The sequence below is a fragment of the Trachemys scripta genome, chromosome 9, assembly GCF_013100865.1.
Source record: "Trachemys scripta elegans isolate TJP31775 chromosome 9, CAS_Tse_1.0, whole genome shotgun sequence".
Lineage (NCBI taxonomy): Eukaryota > Metazoa > Chordata > Testudines > Emydidae > Trachemys > Trachemys scripta.
This window is the reverse complement of record NC_048306.1, coordinates 80,607,231-80,626,101: the sequence shown is the minus strand read 5'-3', so window position 1 is coordinate 80,626,101 and position 18,871 is coordinate 80,607,231. Positions and strand designations below refer to the sequence as shown.

The window sequence follows — 18,871 nt, the reverse complement described above, 5'->3', positions numbered from 1 at the left end:
CCCTGTTCCCCATCCCCTGACCGCCCCCCCAAGAACCTCCGCCCCATCCAACCGACCCCCCACTCCCTTACCAGCAGCAGAAGCTCGCAGCCGTGACAGCCAGAGCCAGCTGCTCTTCCCACGCTGCCCTGCAGGAGCGGCGGGCCAGAATGCGGCCCACGTGGCTGTGGGGGAGGGGAGACAGTGGGGGAGGGGCCAGGGACTAGGCTCCCTGGCCAGGAGCTCAGGGGCCGGGCAGGATTGTACTGCAGGCCAGAGTTTGCCTGCGTCTGTATTAAGCCATTCTATTGGAATACAAACATAGCTTTAATTAAAATACTGTATGGCGTGGTTCTTCCTTTAACTAATGTTATGACTCTTTAGATTTTTGCTATAACAAACTCATGACTTTTCTCATTTTTTGCCATGGCCAAAAGTCAGCATTACTTACAAACAATATATAGAAACGTCCTTATCCCATGACAGAAACAAGACTGATAAAACTGTGCAATGCTTTGATAACATCTTGTTTTTTCAGTTGCTTCTAAACGAAAGATGCTCTTTAATTTAAACTGCAATAAATGTGAATATCAATAACTACTACACATTTTTCGTTTAAAAATGCATTGCGCTATTTTCTGATAGATACTGTAGCATGCTCTTTACATTAGGCACATACTACACATGGTGTTATAATGATTTTACTTTTTGATAAAAGCAAGGAAGTCTGAAGATTTGACTTTTAGGGGACTTTTTATTTCAAGATATCCTCAGAAAGAAAATCTGGGCAAAAATCAAGCTATGCAGAACTATGCAGGGTGAGTCATTTCTGATTACCTTTCTTGTTTCAGCATTACTACTTCTTCCTCTCTCTGTCTAAGAAGAGTTTTAATTGTTTCCAGTTCACACTCTGAGCAACTGGTTCTTCTTTTTAGATCTTCTTCTTGCCTTTCTTTCTCTGCCACTTCTTCCTGTAAACGTTTGCATACTTGTTGGCAAACTAGCAAAGACTCTTCTTTTTCTTTTAGATCTTTAGTAAGTCTAAAGAATAAATAATAATCATAATAATAAAAAAATCACCAAAATATCACAGCTGATGGATTTTTGTTTATAGATAAAAGATATCCTGAGAATTTTTGCTTGTAAAAGAGAATATTACACAAAGACAAAAAATAAGGGAAAAAGAAGGCTGAAGAACATCTTTGTGAAGTTAACTAGAATGATCATTCAAATACAATAAGAAAAAATATAAGTTACAAGTACCAAAAGACCTGTGATTAAAAAAAAAGAGCAATATTAAAATAAATAAAAATAAAAATAATTTGATCTCTCTCATCATTTGTATATAAAATATAAACAATTCTGAAATAAACCTGGATTTAGACATTCCATTTTCATACTCCAGCTTTTGAAGTTCACTTTGACAGATGTCAACTTCCTTTGATTTCATCCTAAAAATGTAACAATTCATAAAGTATACATTAGCCTCAAAAAATCAAAGCCTTTACTCATTAAATGATTTGGACTTAATTTGTTAACTGTTTCACACTTTTTATTTTAGTTGAATACCAGGAAAAGTTTCCCTACAGGGAGATTTATTAAACTGGTGTTGTCATGCTCTCTGTACATCTCTGAATAGATTGATCATATATACTGAACCCACATACACACATATTTTTAATCCTGTCTCAAACAGGCCTAGCAGTGAAGCATACATGTAACTTTAAGCGCATGAGTAGTCCTGCTAAATCATTGTAAATTTAATGGAATGTATGCTTTGCTGGAATCAGGGACTTAAACCAGAACTAAGGTATGAACCTTTGCAATGCCCTCTATCTATCCCCAATTGGTGGATGGTCCTTAGGAACTCATCCCCAGTTTGAGTAATCCTCAAGTTTAAGATTTCTAATTTAAGATTTGTTGTGATCAGCGCAGTCTTAATGACAGCTGAAGACCGATCGATCCAGGTGAGGTGAATTTAAGATTTGTAAGTGGAGGCCTATGTGAAACAAACTAGTGGTCTCACTCTGGTTCCTAGCTATTAATTATTATTAGTATAGTAGTACTTGGAGGCCCCAACCAAGGTGCAGGCCCCATTGTTCTGGACACTGTACAAATGGAGTAAGAGACTGTCCCTGACCCAAACAGCTTACGATCTAAATAGGCAAGACAGACAAAGGATCGGGGGAAAGGAATATAACACATAATCAGAATGAACAATATAATGGTCTGCAAATGTCATTTTACTTCCACAATACTATTTTTTGTTATTGTTTGTTATTTGTGTGCGTGGGGGGTGAATTTTGTTGAAAGGGGATCAAGTAAACAAAAAGACAAAGAAAGGGGCAAGTGACTTTCACAGGGTCGCTGTCCTTTTAAAGGGAGTTGGGATCAGCTGCCTCCCAGCTAGGGATCAGGTGATTATAAAAGCCTGCAAGTGTCTCAGTTGGGGTAGAGCACTGCAGGAAGCAGGCTGGCTCTGGAAAGAAGCCCCTAGGTCAAAATTCAGGTTGGTTCCTGTACGAGGCCCTAGAGCAATGTATGACTCACAGGCAAATTGCCTGCGAAGTGGAAATCCATTGGAAGTAGACAGGTCTTCTACAGAAGACCCTGGGTTTGGGGGAAGGGATGATTGCTGGGCTGTACTCATTTTATGTGGAAGAAATAAAGCTGAAGTCCTGAGAAAAGGGCCTGAACCAGACTGTGGGCATGGTATCACCCCTTCTTTGGCTGAGGAGACAGGCCAACAGCCACAGAGAAACTAAAGAGAGAGGTTAAGAGTGATCAGGGAAGGAAAGAGAGGGAGACAAAGAGGGGAATGGGGAGAGCAGGTGAATTGAGGTTGAACTGAAGAGATTGTGGCTATTCATTCCAACTCTGTCAATTAACAGAGATTAAAAGAGACACTTGCAGAAAGTAAAAACTGCAGAAAGCTGTATGATTATGATGTATGCCATCAGCGTTCAAAGATCACTGCTGCAGCTCTTAGTCTCTGCTCCTGCTGACTTGAATCTATGGCTACAATTTCTTTCTTCCCTGTACTTACACAAGTAGGGTAGACTGCTTGCAACAAAGGGTCCTTGGAGGTTCTCTCCTGAACAGTCCTGGGTCTGAGAAGGTGGGTGGAAGGAGGGGGAAATGCTAACTGGGTCTCACCTTCCCCTTCCTCCACACGATGGTGTGGCCATATCTGTGCAACTGCTTGTCTCTGCTTTTGACAGCTTGTGGCTCTGGGTTCCTAGTGTATTGATATCAACATCACAGAAATCACTATTCACCACCACAACCGGCAACCAGTATTGACAGTACAACCAGAGAGATGATGGATTGAATGGTCATGGGGACTTTACCATCCTCTCAATTGTAAAAGGGGATCTTTCAGAACAGGGTTTAGGGCAGAAAAGAATTTGGAGGAATGAGTGGAAGTCTGTACTTAAAGGGGACTTCAGTTTCCAGTGCAAGTTGGCAACTTTCAGGAGCACTAAATTAACTTCTAAAATATTCCTGACTTGCTACCTTTTTAGCATATTTCCCTATACTGAACATACATATCAAAGGCTGATGATTGACTGACTTACTTTACAACAGTGTTCAGTACAAGAATAAGGATTAACAAACAAAATCCTTCCACAGAGTGAAGCAAACAAACTGAGCCCTGGAGTGGAAGAGAGAAAAACGTGTCTTTGGAACGGAGAAGTAAACACACAGCCAATTCAATGGAGGAAAGCAAACTCATTCTAAATTATATTCCATACTTCAGTCGGAAAATAAACTTTAAATTTGCTCAGCAAAAGTGCCAAACAAAAAGTGCCAGAAAAAAAAAAAAACCACACAAGAGAGCAAACATATTCCAAACGGAGTCAGACATGAAGACTAGTAAACAAGACCCAAATCATCTTAACATATTATAGGACAAAGTAAATTAAACACATTACGTTTCCTTATTAAAATACACATAGAAGTCGTTTATATAGTACTATTTTTTAATTATCCCAGCTTCCCTAGAAAAGATAGAACAAAAGGGGCACTGGTGCACTGAAATTTTATTAGCAGCTCAATTCACTTGTGGCTTAGGGAACTGAGCACTGCACTAAGAAATGTGACAAACTCCTGATTTCTAATGCTAGCTCTGTAATACTTGTACACCTCTACCCCGATATAACACTGTCCTCAGGAGCCAAAAAAAAAAAAAAAAAATCTTACTGCGTTATAAGTGAAACCGCGTTATATCGAACTTGCTTTGATCCGCCGGAACGCGCAGCCCTGCCCCTCTGGAGTGCAGCTTTACCGCGTAATATCCGAATTCGTGTTATATCGGGTCACGTTATATCAGGGTAGAGGTGTATTAACTTCAGTAGGCCACAACATCTGGGACCTAACTTTGCACTCTACAAAACTGAGATTTTACTATTTACCTCAGAGGGCTGTTGTGAGGAGTCATTAAAGTTCATATAGCCTTCTGGACATGTATAATACTATGGACTTGATGCAGCTCCCATTGAAGTCAGTTGGTGTCTTTTCATTGGCTTCAATGAGGATTAGATTTGATTAGGCCCCATATCTCTAAATATTATTACTATTAAAAGGTTCTCTTAGCAGTGAAGATTGTTGGCATTGAGAATGGCTTAATGTTAAGGCAATTGAAGAGAAAGGCTTTCAGATTACAAGGCTTCCTGATGGGCAACTAACTTAATATCAGAAACAATGTATTTCTCTTCTAGGGTACAAGGCTTCTGTTATTAAGGAACAGAAAAAAAGTCAATAGGACTTTTGTTCATAGAAGTTTAGTCACCCATATTATACAGTATATCGCAGATTAAAGCTATCATAGCCTTGGTCAACAGTAAAATCACCAAGCTCAACAGTTCATCAGAACTTAAAAGTTTTCGGTTGCTTTCATAATATCGAGGCCCTCACTAAATATAAGGAATATGCTTATCTAAAAAAGAATCAATCTTGGTTTTATTAATATTTCATATGTATAATTCTGATTAAAGAAGTCTTAAAACTACCAACAAGCTACACCAATATATATATGCATGGATGGGAAAAATAGGTACCACTCAAAGTAAACTCAAAACTCAATGGACAAAAGATTAACAACTGAATGGCTGTAGCTATGGATAAAAACCTTATAGGAGAGATTACAATCAGAGAATCAGAGTCAGACAAGTTCAGTGTCTTCATAAAAGAAATAAAAAACGGTTACTCACCTTCTCGTAACTGTTGTTCTTCGAGATGTGTTGTTCATGTCCATTCCAAGCAGGTGTGTGCGCGCTGCGTGCACGCCAGCCGGAAGATTTCACTATAGCAGCATCCGTAGGGTCGGCTTCGGCACCCCCTGGAGTGGCGCCTTCATGACACTGTATATAGGGGCCAGCTGACCCTCCACCCCCTCAGTTCCTTCTTGCCGATACTCCGACAGAGGGGTAGGAGGGTGGGTATTAGAATGGACATGAACAACACATCTCGAAGAACAACAGTTACGAGAAGGTGAGTAACCATTTTTTCTTCTTTGAGTGATTGTTCATGTCCATTCCAAGCAGGTGACTCAGAAGCCCGAATCTAGGTGGTGGGGTCGGAGGTTACTGCAGACTGGAGGACTGCGCGGCCAAAGGCAGCATCATTTCTGGCCTGGTGTGTGATGGCGTAGTGCGCAGTAAAGGTGTGGATTGAGGACCGGGTGGCTGCTCTACAAATTTCCTGCGTCGGGACCTGGGCCAGGAATGCAGCGGAAGAGGCCTGCGCTCTTGTGGAGTGGGCCGTGATAGGCGGGGCTGGTATATTGGCCCGACTGTAGCACTCCCGGATGCAGGTTCTGATCCAAGCCGAAATTCGCTGTGACGTCACCGAGAGCCCTTTTATCTTGTTGGCCACAGCAACGAAAAGTTGGGTTGACTTCCTGAAGGACCTCGTCCTTTCAATATAGAAAGCGAGAGCCCTGCGAACGACGAGGGAATGCAACCTACGCTCCCTTGTAGAGGAGTGTGGTTTCGGATAAAAGACCAGGAGAAAAATGTCTTGACCCAAATGCGGCCCGAGTTGGACCTTGTCCTTGGGGAAGACGGTGTACGAGGGTTCAGATGTTAGAGCTCTGAGTTCGGACACCATCCAGGATAATGTGATAGCCACCAAGAACGTGACCTTATATGAAAGATACAACAGCGAGCACGAAGCCAGCGGCTCGAAGGGGGGCCCTGTGAGGACGGACAGGACCAAATTGAGGTCCCAAGCCGGGACAGGTTGGCGGATGTGTGGGAACAGTCTGTCAAGGCCCTTAAGGAACAGCGTAACGAGTGGGTTCGCAAACACAGAGGTACCCCCCTCTCCCGGGTGGAATGCCGAGATTGCAGCAAGGTGTACTCGAACCGATGAGAGAGTTAGTCCCAGATGTCTCAGATGTAGCAAATAGTCCAATATGAGAGGGACTGGGGCGAGCAAGGGGGCCTGATCCCGTTGTGTGGCCCAGAGGGAGAAGCACTTCCACTTGGCCAAGTACGTGGTCCTTGTAGAGGGCTTCCTGCTGCCCAGAAGGACCTGCCTGACCTGATGAGAGCACTGCAACTCCACCGGGTTTAGCCATGGAGCATCCAGGCCGTAAGGTGGAGCGACTCCAGGTTCGGGTGAAGCAGGTGACCGTGATCCTGTGTGATCAAGTCCGGCAGTAGGGGCAACCTGAGTGGCTCCCGCATAGACATGTGCAGGAGAGATGTGTACCAGTGTTGGTGCGGCCACGCCGGCGCTATCAGGATGAGCCGTGCGTGATCTGTGCGGGCCTTGAGGATTACTCGGTGAATCATGGGAATCGGGGGAAAGGCGTAAAATAGCCCATCTGCCCAAGAAAGGAGGAAGGCGTCTGTTAGGGACCCCGGACTGCGAACCCTGAGGGAGCAGAATTGGTGACACTTCCTGTTCTCGGTGGAGGCAAACAGGTCCACCTGGGGATGACCCCAGAGCCAGAAAATTGAGAGAACTATATCCCAGCGGATAGACCACTCATGACCCTGGAACGAGCGGCTGAGTGTGTCCACGAGCCCGTTTTGCGCCCCCAGGAGGTAGGATGCTGTCAGGTGACGTTCTGTATGCAAAAGTCCCATAATGAGTGGGCTCCCCAGCAAAGGGGAGAGGAGCGAGCACCATCCTGTTTGTTGATATAGAACATCGTTGTAGTATTGTCCGTGAGGACAGAAACGCATCTGCCTGCCAGTTGGGGTTTGAAGGCTATGCATGCGAGGCGCACAGCTCGGAATTCCCTGACATTGATGTGGAGCGAAAGGTCCTCTTGTGACCAAAGGCCTTGGGTTCTGAGATCGCACAGATGAGCACCCAATCCCCGATCTGATGCGTCCGATACCAGGGAGAGGGAAGGTTCGGGGTCGAGGAAAGGAACTCCTGCGCAGACCACCCGTGGATCGAGCCACCATTGAAGGGAGTCCAGCACCGGCCACGGTAACGTCACCACTGACTCTAGGGAGTCCCTGACTGGCCGATAAACCCGTGCCAACCAAGACTGGAGTGGGCGCAGTCTGAGTCTGGCGTGTCTCACCACATAGGTACATGCTGCTATGTGCCCTAGTAATTTGAGGCAGCCTCTTGCTGTGGTGGTGGGGTAACTGGGTCAGATCTAGAGACCCCTATCAATAATTAAAGTATGAAACAGAGGAAATATAGTCCTGCTTTAAATCCATGTCCACACAGGGAATTTTACAAAAATTTCCTACTGATGGGCACCCCAGAAAAAATTCCCTTGGTTGCACATGCAGTGTAGCTGTAGCCATGTGACCTGAAGAAGAGCTCTGTGTGGCTCAAAAGCATGTCTCTCTCACCAACAGAAGTTGGTCCAATAAAAAGATATTACCTCACCCACTTTGTTAGCTAAACCTGTAAGGTTTACACTAGGTCTTCCATTAATAGGATTTTTTTTGGTATAACTCCCTCGTGTAGCCAAGGTGCGATTCTCAACACAGCTTTTCCTAAGCCTCTATAACATATATTACACACACACACACACACACGCGCGCGCCACATCTGTGGAGATGCTATCCATTGGACAAACTGCAGAGTCATGCAATTCATGGATTTGTCATGCAGCTCTGAGAGTCTAACCGCCTCTTTGCCTGTCCATTAATCAACCTTCCCCGATCTTATCTTAACTTTGAAGCTACTCAGAAGTTTGGAAACAACTGCCATAAAAAAACAAACAAACAAACAACCACCACCTGCCAGAGAAATGTGTCCTCCTCCCAGTCATATAGAATGTTTCCCACCTGAGGCCCAGATAAGCAAGATTCAGTCTTGGACCAGTAACATCTTTTCTATATTTAGAAATATTACAGCTGTTAACTCCATTACCTCAATCCCACTCACTGAGAAATGAGAACATTATTTCCTTAGAAAAGGGAAATTTCCAGCTTCCCAAAAGAACCATGGAATCATTTCTTATCCCAAGATAAAATAATTTAAAACTGTCACAGAAAAAGCTATTTTAGGCTATTGTTAGAGGTTTTCATGGAATCCCTCTGAGCAGTGTAAAAGTGGATTTACAGTAACTAAGATACCTAGCTTTGCAAACTGAGGGGTTAAAAAAAATAAAAAGAAATAATACCAATACAAATTCTAAAAAACAACTAAAACATTCCTGAAATAGTTCTCCTACAAAATATGGCATATAGAGAATACATTATGATATGGTATGATAAGAAGTTTGATTTAAATTAGTTTGAGATGATCTGACTGACACCCCTGACCTGATCAAGGCCCACTTAACTCAACAGAAAGACTATAATTGATTTCAATTGCCTTTGCATCAGCCTTCACAGCTTTGCTACTCATGAGTAATGCAGATGTTCCAAATTCATGCCGATAACACTCTTATACCACACCACTATTATGCACTCTCTCTCTCTCTGCAAATATACATATACACATGTATGTATATGTATAATATGTATATATCAGTATTTCTCTATTGGATGGAGAGATAAACGTAGTAACTTTGTTGAGGAGAATGATGAAAAAATATAATAATGTTGCCTAACTCCCACTGAAGTGGTGCTGAGTACTCAACACTTTTGAAAAATCAAGCCACTTATTTAGGTGCCTAAATGCTGAGTCAGGAGCCAAACTTTAGGCACCCACTTTAAAAAAAATCTTGGCCCATATCTTTCACTAGGAAATCAGGATAAAAATGAAATGTTAAAAAAAAAATCACAATTTTAAACATTCTGTTTCAAAACACCGAGAGGAAAAATAGTTTTTTTTGAAAAACCTCTTCAATTTTTCCATGTCTACCAACCTTATGCTTTAAGTGCTCAGACCACTATTAAATAAGGAAAGTCTGAATTTATTTGTGATAAATTTGTGATGATTGAACAAAACATTGTTCAGTAACATTTATTGATCATTACTGAGGGGAATGAGCCACTATGATATTTAACATCAACTCACAATCCTGTTTCAGATAGGAGTTTGTCACATGGCCATGCAATGCAATGGTCAGATCACTGACTGAATGATGCCTACATTTAAAACCTTTAAGTTGCACTCTCACAAAACAATAGTTTGTATTTTCCACACAGTAACTGTTTATAGTTCAATATGTTCATCGTTTTTAAAAAAAGAGCTCTCTACTCCAGGTGTAAAAGGAGATTTGTAATTTACATCTTTTTGAGTCTTCAAATCAAAGCTACAAGAAGGAAAATAAGTTTTGAAGAAACCTCTTTTGAATGGTGAGAGACAGATAACAGACAAGTGACTTTTGTTAGTTTATTGAGGATGAGAATAGTATCCCATCAAATAAGTGGTTGCATTATAAGAATTTTAAAATATGTCATTATTGCTAGAAACATAAATGGAGGGTGAGATTAAATTAATTTTCTTTTTCCCATACCATGAAAAAGGAAGGTTGGAAATTTTATAGACTTATCTTAAAGACCAGTGTGGAGGATAGACAGAAACTTTGCTAGAGGTGGACAAGATTGCTAGGTCTTTACACTGGCCTTTATATTAGACAACGAAACATACACCATTCTGCACCATGTTTCTTCCCCATCTTCTGTACTACATTTTATGTATTTATTTGCTTCGAAAGGATGTCTCAGGTATTCTACTCCTTAAATACATTAGCTCCAATAGTTCTAAAAAAACTGAGACAATGTAAAAGGATATGTGATGGACAACATAGCCCTGATCCAGAAGAGCTGCTGTATTTTCAAGAAGCCTTATTAAGGGCGCAGGAACAAACCATCCCGATGTCCAGAAAGAATGGCAAATATGGCAGACGACCAGCTTGGCTTAACAGTGAAAGCTCTTTGGTGAGCTTAAACTCAAAAAGGAAGCATATAAGAAGTGGAAATTTGGACAGATGACTAGGGAGGAGTATAAAAATATTGCTCGAGCATGCAGGGGTGTAATCAGGAAGGCCAAGACACAATTGGAGTTGCAGCTAGCAAGGGATGTGAAGGGTAACAAGAAGGGTTTCTACAGGCATGTTAGCAACAAGAAGGTGGTCAGGAAAAGTGTGGGACCCTTATTGAACAGGCAACCTAGTGACACAAGATGTGGAAAAAGCTTCAGTACTCAATGCTTTTTTTGCCTCTGTCTTCACAGACAAGATCAGCTCCCATACTGCTGCACTGGGCAACACAGTATGGGGAGGAAGTGAGCAGCCCTCAGTGGTGAAAGAACAGGTTAAGGACTATTTAGAAAATCTGGACATGCACAAGATCTAATGCATCCAAGGGTGCTGAGGGAGTTGGCTGATGTGATTGTAGAGCCATTGGCCATTATCTTTGAAAATTTGTGGCAATCGGGGGAGATCCCGGAAAAAGGCAAATATAGTGCCCATACTTTAAAAAGAGAAGATAAGAACCCAGGGAACTACAGACCGGTCAGCCTCACTTCAGGCCCCCGAAAAAATCATGGAGCAGGTCCTCAAGGAATCCATTTTGAAGCACTTGGAGGAGAGGAAGGTGATCAGAAACAGTCAACATTGATTCACCAAGGGCAAGTCATGCCTGACCAACTTGATTGCCTTCTATGATGAGATAACTGGCTCTGTGGATATGGGGAAAGCGGTGGATATGATACATCTTGAATTTAGCAAAGCTTTTGATACGGTCTCCCACAGTATTCTTGCCAGCAAGTTAAAGTAGTATGGATTGGATGAATGGACTATAAGGTGGATAGAAAGCTGGCTAGATGTATAAGGTGGATAGAAAGCGGGCTCAACGTGTAGTGATCAATGGCTCAATGTCTAGTTGGCAGCCGGTATCAAGCGGCATGCCCCAGGGGTCAGTCCTGGGGCAGGTTTTGTTAAACATCTTTATTAATGATCTGGATGATGGGATGAATTGCACCCTCAGGAAGTTCGCAGATGACACTAAGCTAGGGGGAGAGGTAGATACACTGGAGGGTACGGATAGTGTCCAGAGTGACCTAGACAAATTGGAGGACTGGGCCAAAAGAAATGTGATGAGGTTCAACAAGGACAAGAATCCCATGCACTGCTACAGACTGGGTACTAACTGGCTAAGCAGCAGTTCTGCAGAAAAGGACCTGGGGATTACAGTGAACGAGAAGCTAGATATGAGTCAGCAGTGCGCCCTTGTTACCAAGAAGGCCAATGGCATATTGGGCTGTATTAGTAGGAGTATTGCCAGCAGATCCATATTCCCCTCTATTCGGCAATGGTGAGGCCATACCTGGAGTTTTGTGTCCAGTTTTGGTCCCCCCACTACAGAAGAGATGTGGACAAATTGGAGAAAGTCCAGCAGAGGACAACGAAAATGATTAGGGAGCTGGGGCGCATGACTTACTAGGAGAGGCTGTGGGAACTGGGGTTATTTGGTCTGCAGAAGAGAAGAGTGTGTGTGTGGGGGGGATTTGATAGCAGGCTTCAACTACCTGAAGAGGGGGGTTCCAAAGAGGATGGAGCTTGGCTGTTCTCGGGGTGGCAGATGACAGAACAAGAAGCAATGGTCTCAAGTTGCAGTGGGGGAGATCTAGGTTGGATATTAGGAAACACTATTTCACTAGGAGGGTGGTGAAGCACTGGAATGGGTTACCTAGGGAGGTGGTGGAATCTCCATCCTTAGAGATTTTTAAGAACTGGCTTGACAAAGCCCTGGCTGGGATGATTTAGTTGATGTTGGTCCTACTTTGAGCAGGGGATTGGACTAGATGACCTCATGAGGTCTCTTCCAACCCTAATATTCTATGATTCTATGATCTGTTCTAGTAAAAGCAAAGAGATACACCAATCCAGCTACATTATACAACATTAAAAAGTGAACATGTGTATTTTTCCAGTTAAGATTTAACAGAGTGCAAATACAGTTAACAGTACAGCTAAATAGTCTGAAATAAAAACACAGCAGCATGGACAGGTAGAGACAGACCCAAGCTCTCACTTAAGCTAGTGGGAATTTTGCCATTGACTTTAAAAAGGGGCAGGATTGGTGCAAAATGTATTTTGGATTATGTTTTGTTTTTAAAATTTCCATTGCTTGCACACATATTTGCACTTCTTACAAACCATGGAAAATATTTTGTTCTATAGAAATAAATTAGTATATTACACTAATAAAAAGAACTATTACCATCTCACATGTTTAAGTCAGAGATGACTAGTAGTATCAACAATCTTTTTTATGGGCTTTCCTGAAATATGAACAAGGTTTCTTTTATGATATGTAGTTAGTTTTCAATTCCTATATTCAGAGATTTTGATCATAACTAGTTAAAAATATTTAGAAAGCTTAGCAATAAAGTATTTTAATGGTAATGCAGGCTCTCAGTATGAAAAACACATTTAATAAATGTAGTTAACTATACAGTGAAAAAACCTTCCAAATGTACCTTTAAAAATCTGAATGTAATATGGGTATAATTTAGCAAAATAACATTTCTTTTTAAATATAAATATGAGATTTAACCATGGTTATTAATTGGTGAAGTAATACCATAACAACCAGAAGCCTTCAAAATTTCCAGCTCTTACACCTACTTAAATTGTTACTCTTCTTGATATTTTTGATTCTGGGCTTACTTATAACATCTATCAATACTGCAAGCTCATTCTTTTCATTTTTGCTACAGTAAATTCTAGACTACACTGAGAACATACATTGCATAGGTTAATGAAAGATAGCAAGTTATTCTTGTGAAATTACTGTCTTGAGCACAAATATTTGTTTCATAAAAATAAGAAATGTATTCAAGAAAAAAAATCTATATCATCCCATTTAGATCATAGAAGGGCGAGTGGTCAGAGGATCATAATCCTTTTCCAGAATACCATTACAGAGGATACATCTGGACTGAGCTGGGTACAGGTTCATATTAGCAAATAATTTTGCATCTGGACCAGAATGGAGATGAGATTGAATGCTTTGAAAAGACCTATTGGCTTCAGACTATTCACATGCTTAAGGTTAAGCACGGGTGAAGAGCAGTTTTGAGTACAAAGTGGCAGCAAAACTAGGCCTTAAATAAATAATAAAATATCTTACATGAGTAGTTTTTTGTAGTGGCCCACTTCAGTTGTTGCTTTCTGAAACTTGAGTCCAATTGTCTCTACTTGATTTGTTAAATCTGAAACAACAAATATATCTGGTTTTATTTCTGTATTTGTATGCTCATCATTTGCATAATATGGTGTGTTATATTTGCCTTATGTAGCTGCTCTTTATAGAAAAACAAAAACAAACAAAAAACCAACAACCAGGTAACTCAGTAAAATTAATTGACTTATCAAAAGTTTCTGTGATAAGTAAATTGATAGTTTCCAATTATAAAAACTTTACTTTAATTATAAACTAGGCTTCCAATAATCCTCAGTAATGAATAATGCAAAGTATCTACCTTCCTCAAGAAAGATCATCATTTTAGGACTTATTTTTGTTGATTTGTCATTGCTGATAAACAACAGAAAATTATATATGCTTGGGTTTTCCTATGAAAAACAAAGTCGATTTATTGGAACAGTTAGATTTGTGCAGCAGTGCCATGTACTCAAATTTAGAAAGACTTATTTTTATTCCTGTTCTATCAAAGACTGAATGAATTAAGAAACTGAATCCAAAATATCAAGAACTTGACTTTACATTAGATTTTTTTTTTATTTCAAAAGGCAATATATTCAATTCAACTGATGTGACTGCAAAAAAGCTTTAAACTAAAGATGTACTGATCAAAATTCTGCTCTTGGTTACACATGCAACTGAGAGCAAAATTTGGCCCAGAAATCAGAAGGATAAGTATGAAATGCACTTTACAACTAGAAGTATCAGAAATTATCCACATTTGTTTTTATTTCACATTTTCTCTCAGCTAAATGTTATCCCCAAAGCCACAACATCGATCAACTTCAGTAGCTCACTAAGGACATGTCTACACTTACCTCCAGAGCGATCAATCCAGCAGGGGTTGATTTATCGCGTGTAGTGAAGACACAATAAATCGACCGCCGAGCGCTTTCCTGTTGACTCCCATACTCCACCAGAGCGAGAGGCGCAGGCGGAGTTGACGGGAGAGTGTCAGCAGTCGACTTACCATAGTGAAGACACCGTAGTAAGTAGATCTAAGTATGTTGACCTCAGCTACATTATTCATGTGGCTGAAGTTTTGTAACTTAGATCGATCCCCCCCCAGTGTAGACCAGGCCTAAGAAATCAGATTTTTCCCTTTTCCCAACAGACAGTCCAACATGTTCCCTCTGAGCCATAAGGTTAATTCTAGCTTCTTCCACTTTAGAAATACCTTAACTAAAATGCAGTAGCAGTACAGATGCTGCTAAGTCTTACTTGTTTCATATAGCTTCTTTATACAAAAAAAAAAAAAAAAAAAATCACAAAATTAGGTGATGGAAGACACCTGTGACCTCACCTAGTCCATCCCCTGTTAGTGCAGGTCTGGTTCCCTGCAGTACATTTTGTTGTCATCGATTTTAAGGCAAGAAGAAACCAGCACATTATCTAATCTGGCCTCCTGTACATCACAGGCTGCCATCCCACCTCCACCACCCACACACTAAACCCAACAATCAAAATCAGACCAAAGTATTACAGTCCACAGGAGACTAGACTATTACGTGCCACAGGCAGAGAATGAGAGGGGCCAAGATGCACCAGTGCCCAAGGCTCCTGCATAGGCAGGAAAGTGATTAAGTGAGATATATCCAGATTATCATGGCAAGTGACTCATTCCCACATATTGCAAAGGAAGGTGAAAAACTCCCAAGGTCAGTACCAATCTGACTTGGGGGGAAATTCCTTCCTGACTCCACATATGGGGATCAGTTAGACCCTGAGCATGTGAGCAAGAACCAGCCAAAAGGCACTTGAGAGAAAGAATGCTCAGTGGCACCTCAGAGCCATGACCCACCAGCCCCAATGTTCCATCTCTGGGTATGGTCATCCCTGAACTGCTGAGGAAGGAGAAAAACAAACCAAAACAGAATATGGGGGGAGCGGGGGAGGGAATGAAACCCGTTCCTGACCCCTTGCTGGTGTCCAGCTGAAACCTGAAGCATTAGCTTTTAAGGCACATACAACATTAACCGGAAGTGAGCCCCAGGGCTGTTGAGCCCCATCTCCTACCATCACAAGCAATACCATCATACAATCGCACTCAAATTTGTTCAGGTCTTTCTTAAAACTAATTATTTGCCCCCACAACTCTTATTGAATGGCTTTCCAGAACCTCACCCCTCTGATGGTTAGAAACAGTCCTCTAATTTCCAGCCTGAATTTGCTCACCACCAGTTTCTATCCATTTGCTCTTGTGCTAACACTGTCCTCTAGCTTAAATAGCTTTTCACCCTCCCTTGTATTTAACCCCTATATATTAATAGACAGCAATCATGTCCCTCTTTTGCTAGGCTAAACAAGCCAAACTCTTACAGTTCATAAGATAAGCCCTCCAGTCCCCTGATCATCCTAGTAGTTTTTCTGTGCATCTGTTCCAGTTTAAATTCATCTTTCTTGAACATGGGTGACCAGAACTGTACACAGTATTCCAAATGAGGTCTTCCCAATGCTTTGTACAATGGCATAAATATTTCTCAATCTCTAGTGGAAATGCTTCACCTAATAAATCCTAGGCATTTGCCTTTTTCATAGCTGCGTCACATTGACTTATATTCATTCCGTGATCAACCCATACACCCAGTGGTTTGCTCAGTCGAGTTTTAAAATCCTAGTTTTTTTAAAATACTGTGCTATTAAAAGATAACACTGAATATTCCTTAGTGGGTAAATCCTATCAGGATCATTTTCTGATAGGAGAACGTGACCCCCTTTTTCTGTCTGGCTAACAGCATGCCCTTATTGACTGAAATATCTACTCATTTTTATTAAGTTGGCTTTCCAATACTAATTGTAACTATTGAAAGCTCAGAGCAGGAACATTTAATACTAGCTTTGTTAGCACATCTTAAGGAATAATACAAAGTATTAGAGAGAGATCTCCTTAAACTATCAGAAATAATAAAAAGCTTCTTTAGGATGAAGTCTTCCCATTGACTTAATTTGGAGCTGGATCAGGCTCAATATAATTAAGGTAGAAGTAACTGTAGAAACATCTTCCCAATAGGTATCTGCCTGCCACCGAATTAGAAATGGACAGTAATAAAAATTCACACCATATAAAATTCCGTTGCCACTGTGCATATGTACCTCTGATAGAATATGTGATGTATGTTGCTGAATTAATTTTGGCAGTGCCTGTAGCCCTTCTCGAGATAGTAAATCTTTTGAAATTGAAACGATTTCTATTCGGATCTTTATAAACCAAAGTTCACAATAATAAAAATGATTAAGAGAAGGTAAGCAAATCTTCAGAAATGTTAACTTCTTTTTAATAAATATGATTCGATGCATATAGACAAATGATCACTACAAGTCATGGATGGAAAAATCTGAACTTCACAGATCCCCTAAGGAGTTAAATCTGTTAACTTTTATTAGCATGCAGTGGCTGCTGATAGCCTTTCTTCCCATTCTCTGCTGTGGACACAGAACCATGGGAAGTGTCCCCAGAAGGCTTTGCGACACACAGAGGGCAGTGCCACACCAATGAGGACACAATAACTCGGACAGGACTTTGCAGGAGGACTGCTCACACCCCAGCTAGGCCAACCCAGGTGCCAATCACCCAGGCTAACTCTGAAGTAAAGACATACCCTTAAGGACAACACTGCAGCAACAGAAAAGCTTTAATTCCCAAAGATAAAAGGAGGCAAAATTTACTTTTAAATTTGAAGTTGTAGCGGGATAATTTAGCTAAGATGTGGTTAATTTAACAAAGATGTATTTCAGCATGGCAAAAATTATGTTAAAAACTGATCTAGTTATCTTAGCAGATGACACAAAAACTGGAAGAGTTCTGGTGGTTTGGGATACAAATCAATGACTGACATTTGTTTATTTTAAAACTATGTTTCTGTCATAACTTCCTCACGGCTGTTTTTAAAATTACCATGACAAAACATGGCTGGGTTACCCAAATTATGTTATCTGTTTTACAAAACTGTACAGTAGGTAATGACTAACACCATAACCTTTGTTTTCCAACGTTCAGTATCCATGACTTTTCTAAGGACAGGAAGTTGCGGCCAAGTAAATCAAGGCTAGATAAGACCACCTGCACTATACAGTTACTTCAATTTCTCCAAGTGGGCATTCCTCAACAATGTGTTGTTCTGTACAGTCCTCCAAAGCTACATTACTCAGCTTTAATTTCCTGTCATTCAGAATGACATTGGATTATGAAGTAAATGGCCTTGAATGCCTACAGAATTAAAAAAAAAGGAAATGTTGGCTTTAAACACCAAGCAGATGTAAGGCGGAACACATGGCAACAATCCAAAATTTACCACAGCAAGTTCTACTCTGATGTGACTGCTTTTTCCATAGAGATTAAGTAAGGATCAAATTATTTTAGATGAGCGAGGCAAAATAAAGAGCCCGTAGCCTCTCTTCATATGGGAACAGCTGCTAATAGGATAGCATTTCATAGTCATTTGAGTTTTGGCAGTCAGTCATTTAAAGATTTCTGTGATTCTGGAAGGTTTCTGGGAATTGTGAAGCTGCATAGCTGTTATGATCTATTCTCTCATGCTAGGAAGTAGGGCTGCAGAACACAGTTTTGGAGTGAAGGGAAAGGAAGGGTATAAAGCTTATTCAGTACCAGTAGCTTGAGAGCTTTTTTTTTTTTTTTTTAACTCAATTTGTTTCAAGATGTTTTTATAATGATTGTACAGCACTAAGAGCACTGGTTAAGAGTGTTCATAAATACATACACCAATGGTGGATTATCCAGTGGGCCAATGGGGCCCATGCCCAGGGGCCAGTCCCTGGCAGAAGCACCAGGCGAGGCAGGGCAGGTGGGAGAAGCCCCAGTGCTCTGCCCCTAGTCCCCGCAGAAGCCCAGGGCAGAGAGGAAGCCCCAGGGCCTGGACCTCAGCTGTGGCCCCAGGACTAGCCCCTGCTATGGCCTCAGGGCTAGAGGAGCTCTCACTCCCTGCTGAGGCCCCAGGGCCATGGTGGGGGGGACAGAGCTTCTCCTGTCTTGAGGCTGCAGTGGGGGTGGGGAAAGGAGCAAATGGTTGCAGGGCCACAGCAGCAAGGCGGAATGGGAGGAAGGGGCAGAACAGGATGGGGCTGTGGGCAGGGCCGCAGGCGGAAGGGACAGAACAGGGGCGGGACCGCAGGTGAAGGGGTGGGGAGGGGCCCTCCACTTGCTCTGGCCAAGGGCCCTAGGAAACCTTAATCCGCCTCTGATTACACAGATTCAATTAAAGGACCAGATCCTGGAAATCCTTTGTGCACAGAGCTCCCATTGGAGCCAACAGAAGCTCTACAGCAGAGGGTTTTGGAGGGTTTACACAACT

General features: G+C 41.6%; 1 protein-coding gene across 1 annotated transcript in view; it reads right to left on the bottom strand.

Moving 5' to 3' along the window:
* The window catches only part of LEKR1 (leucine, glutamate and lysine rich 1), a 121,264-nt gene that overhangs the window by 24,890 nt on the left and 77,503 nt on the right, over positions 1 to 18,871 (bottom strand). Inside the window, exons 6-8 of the mRNA XM_034780529.1 lie at positions 13,491 to 13,572; positions 1,353 to 1,430; positions 817 to 1,020 (exon numbers count right to left, since the gene is read on the bottom strand). Coding sequence (XP_034636420.1) covers positions 817 to 1,020; positions 1,353 to 1,430; positions 13,491 to 13,572 — 364 coding nt within the window. The remainder of the gene's footprint in view (positions 1 to 816; positions 1,021 to 1,352; positions 1,431 to 13,490; positions 13,573 to 18,871) is intronic.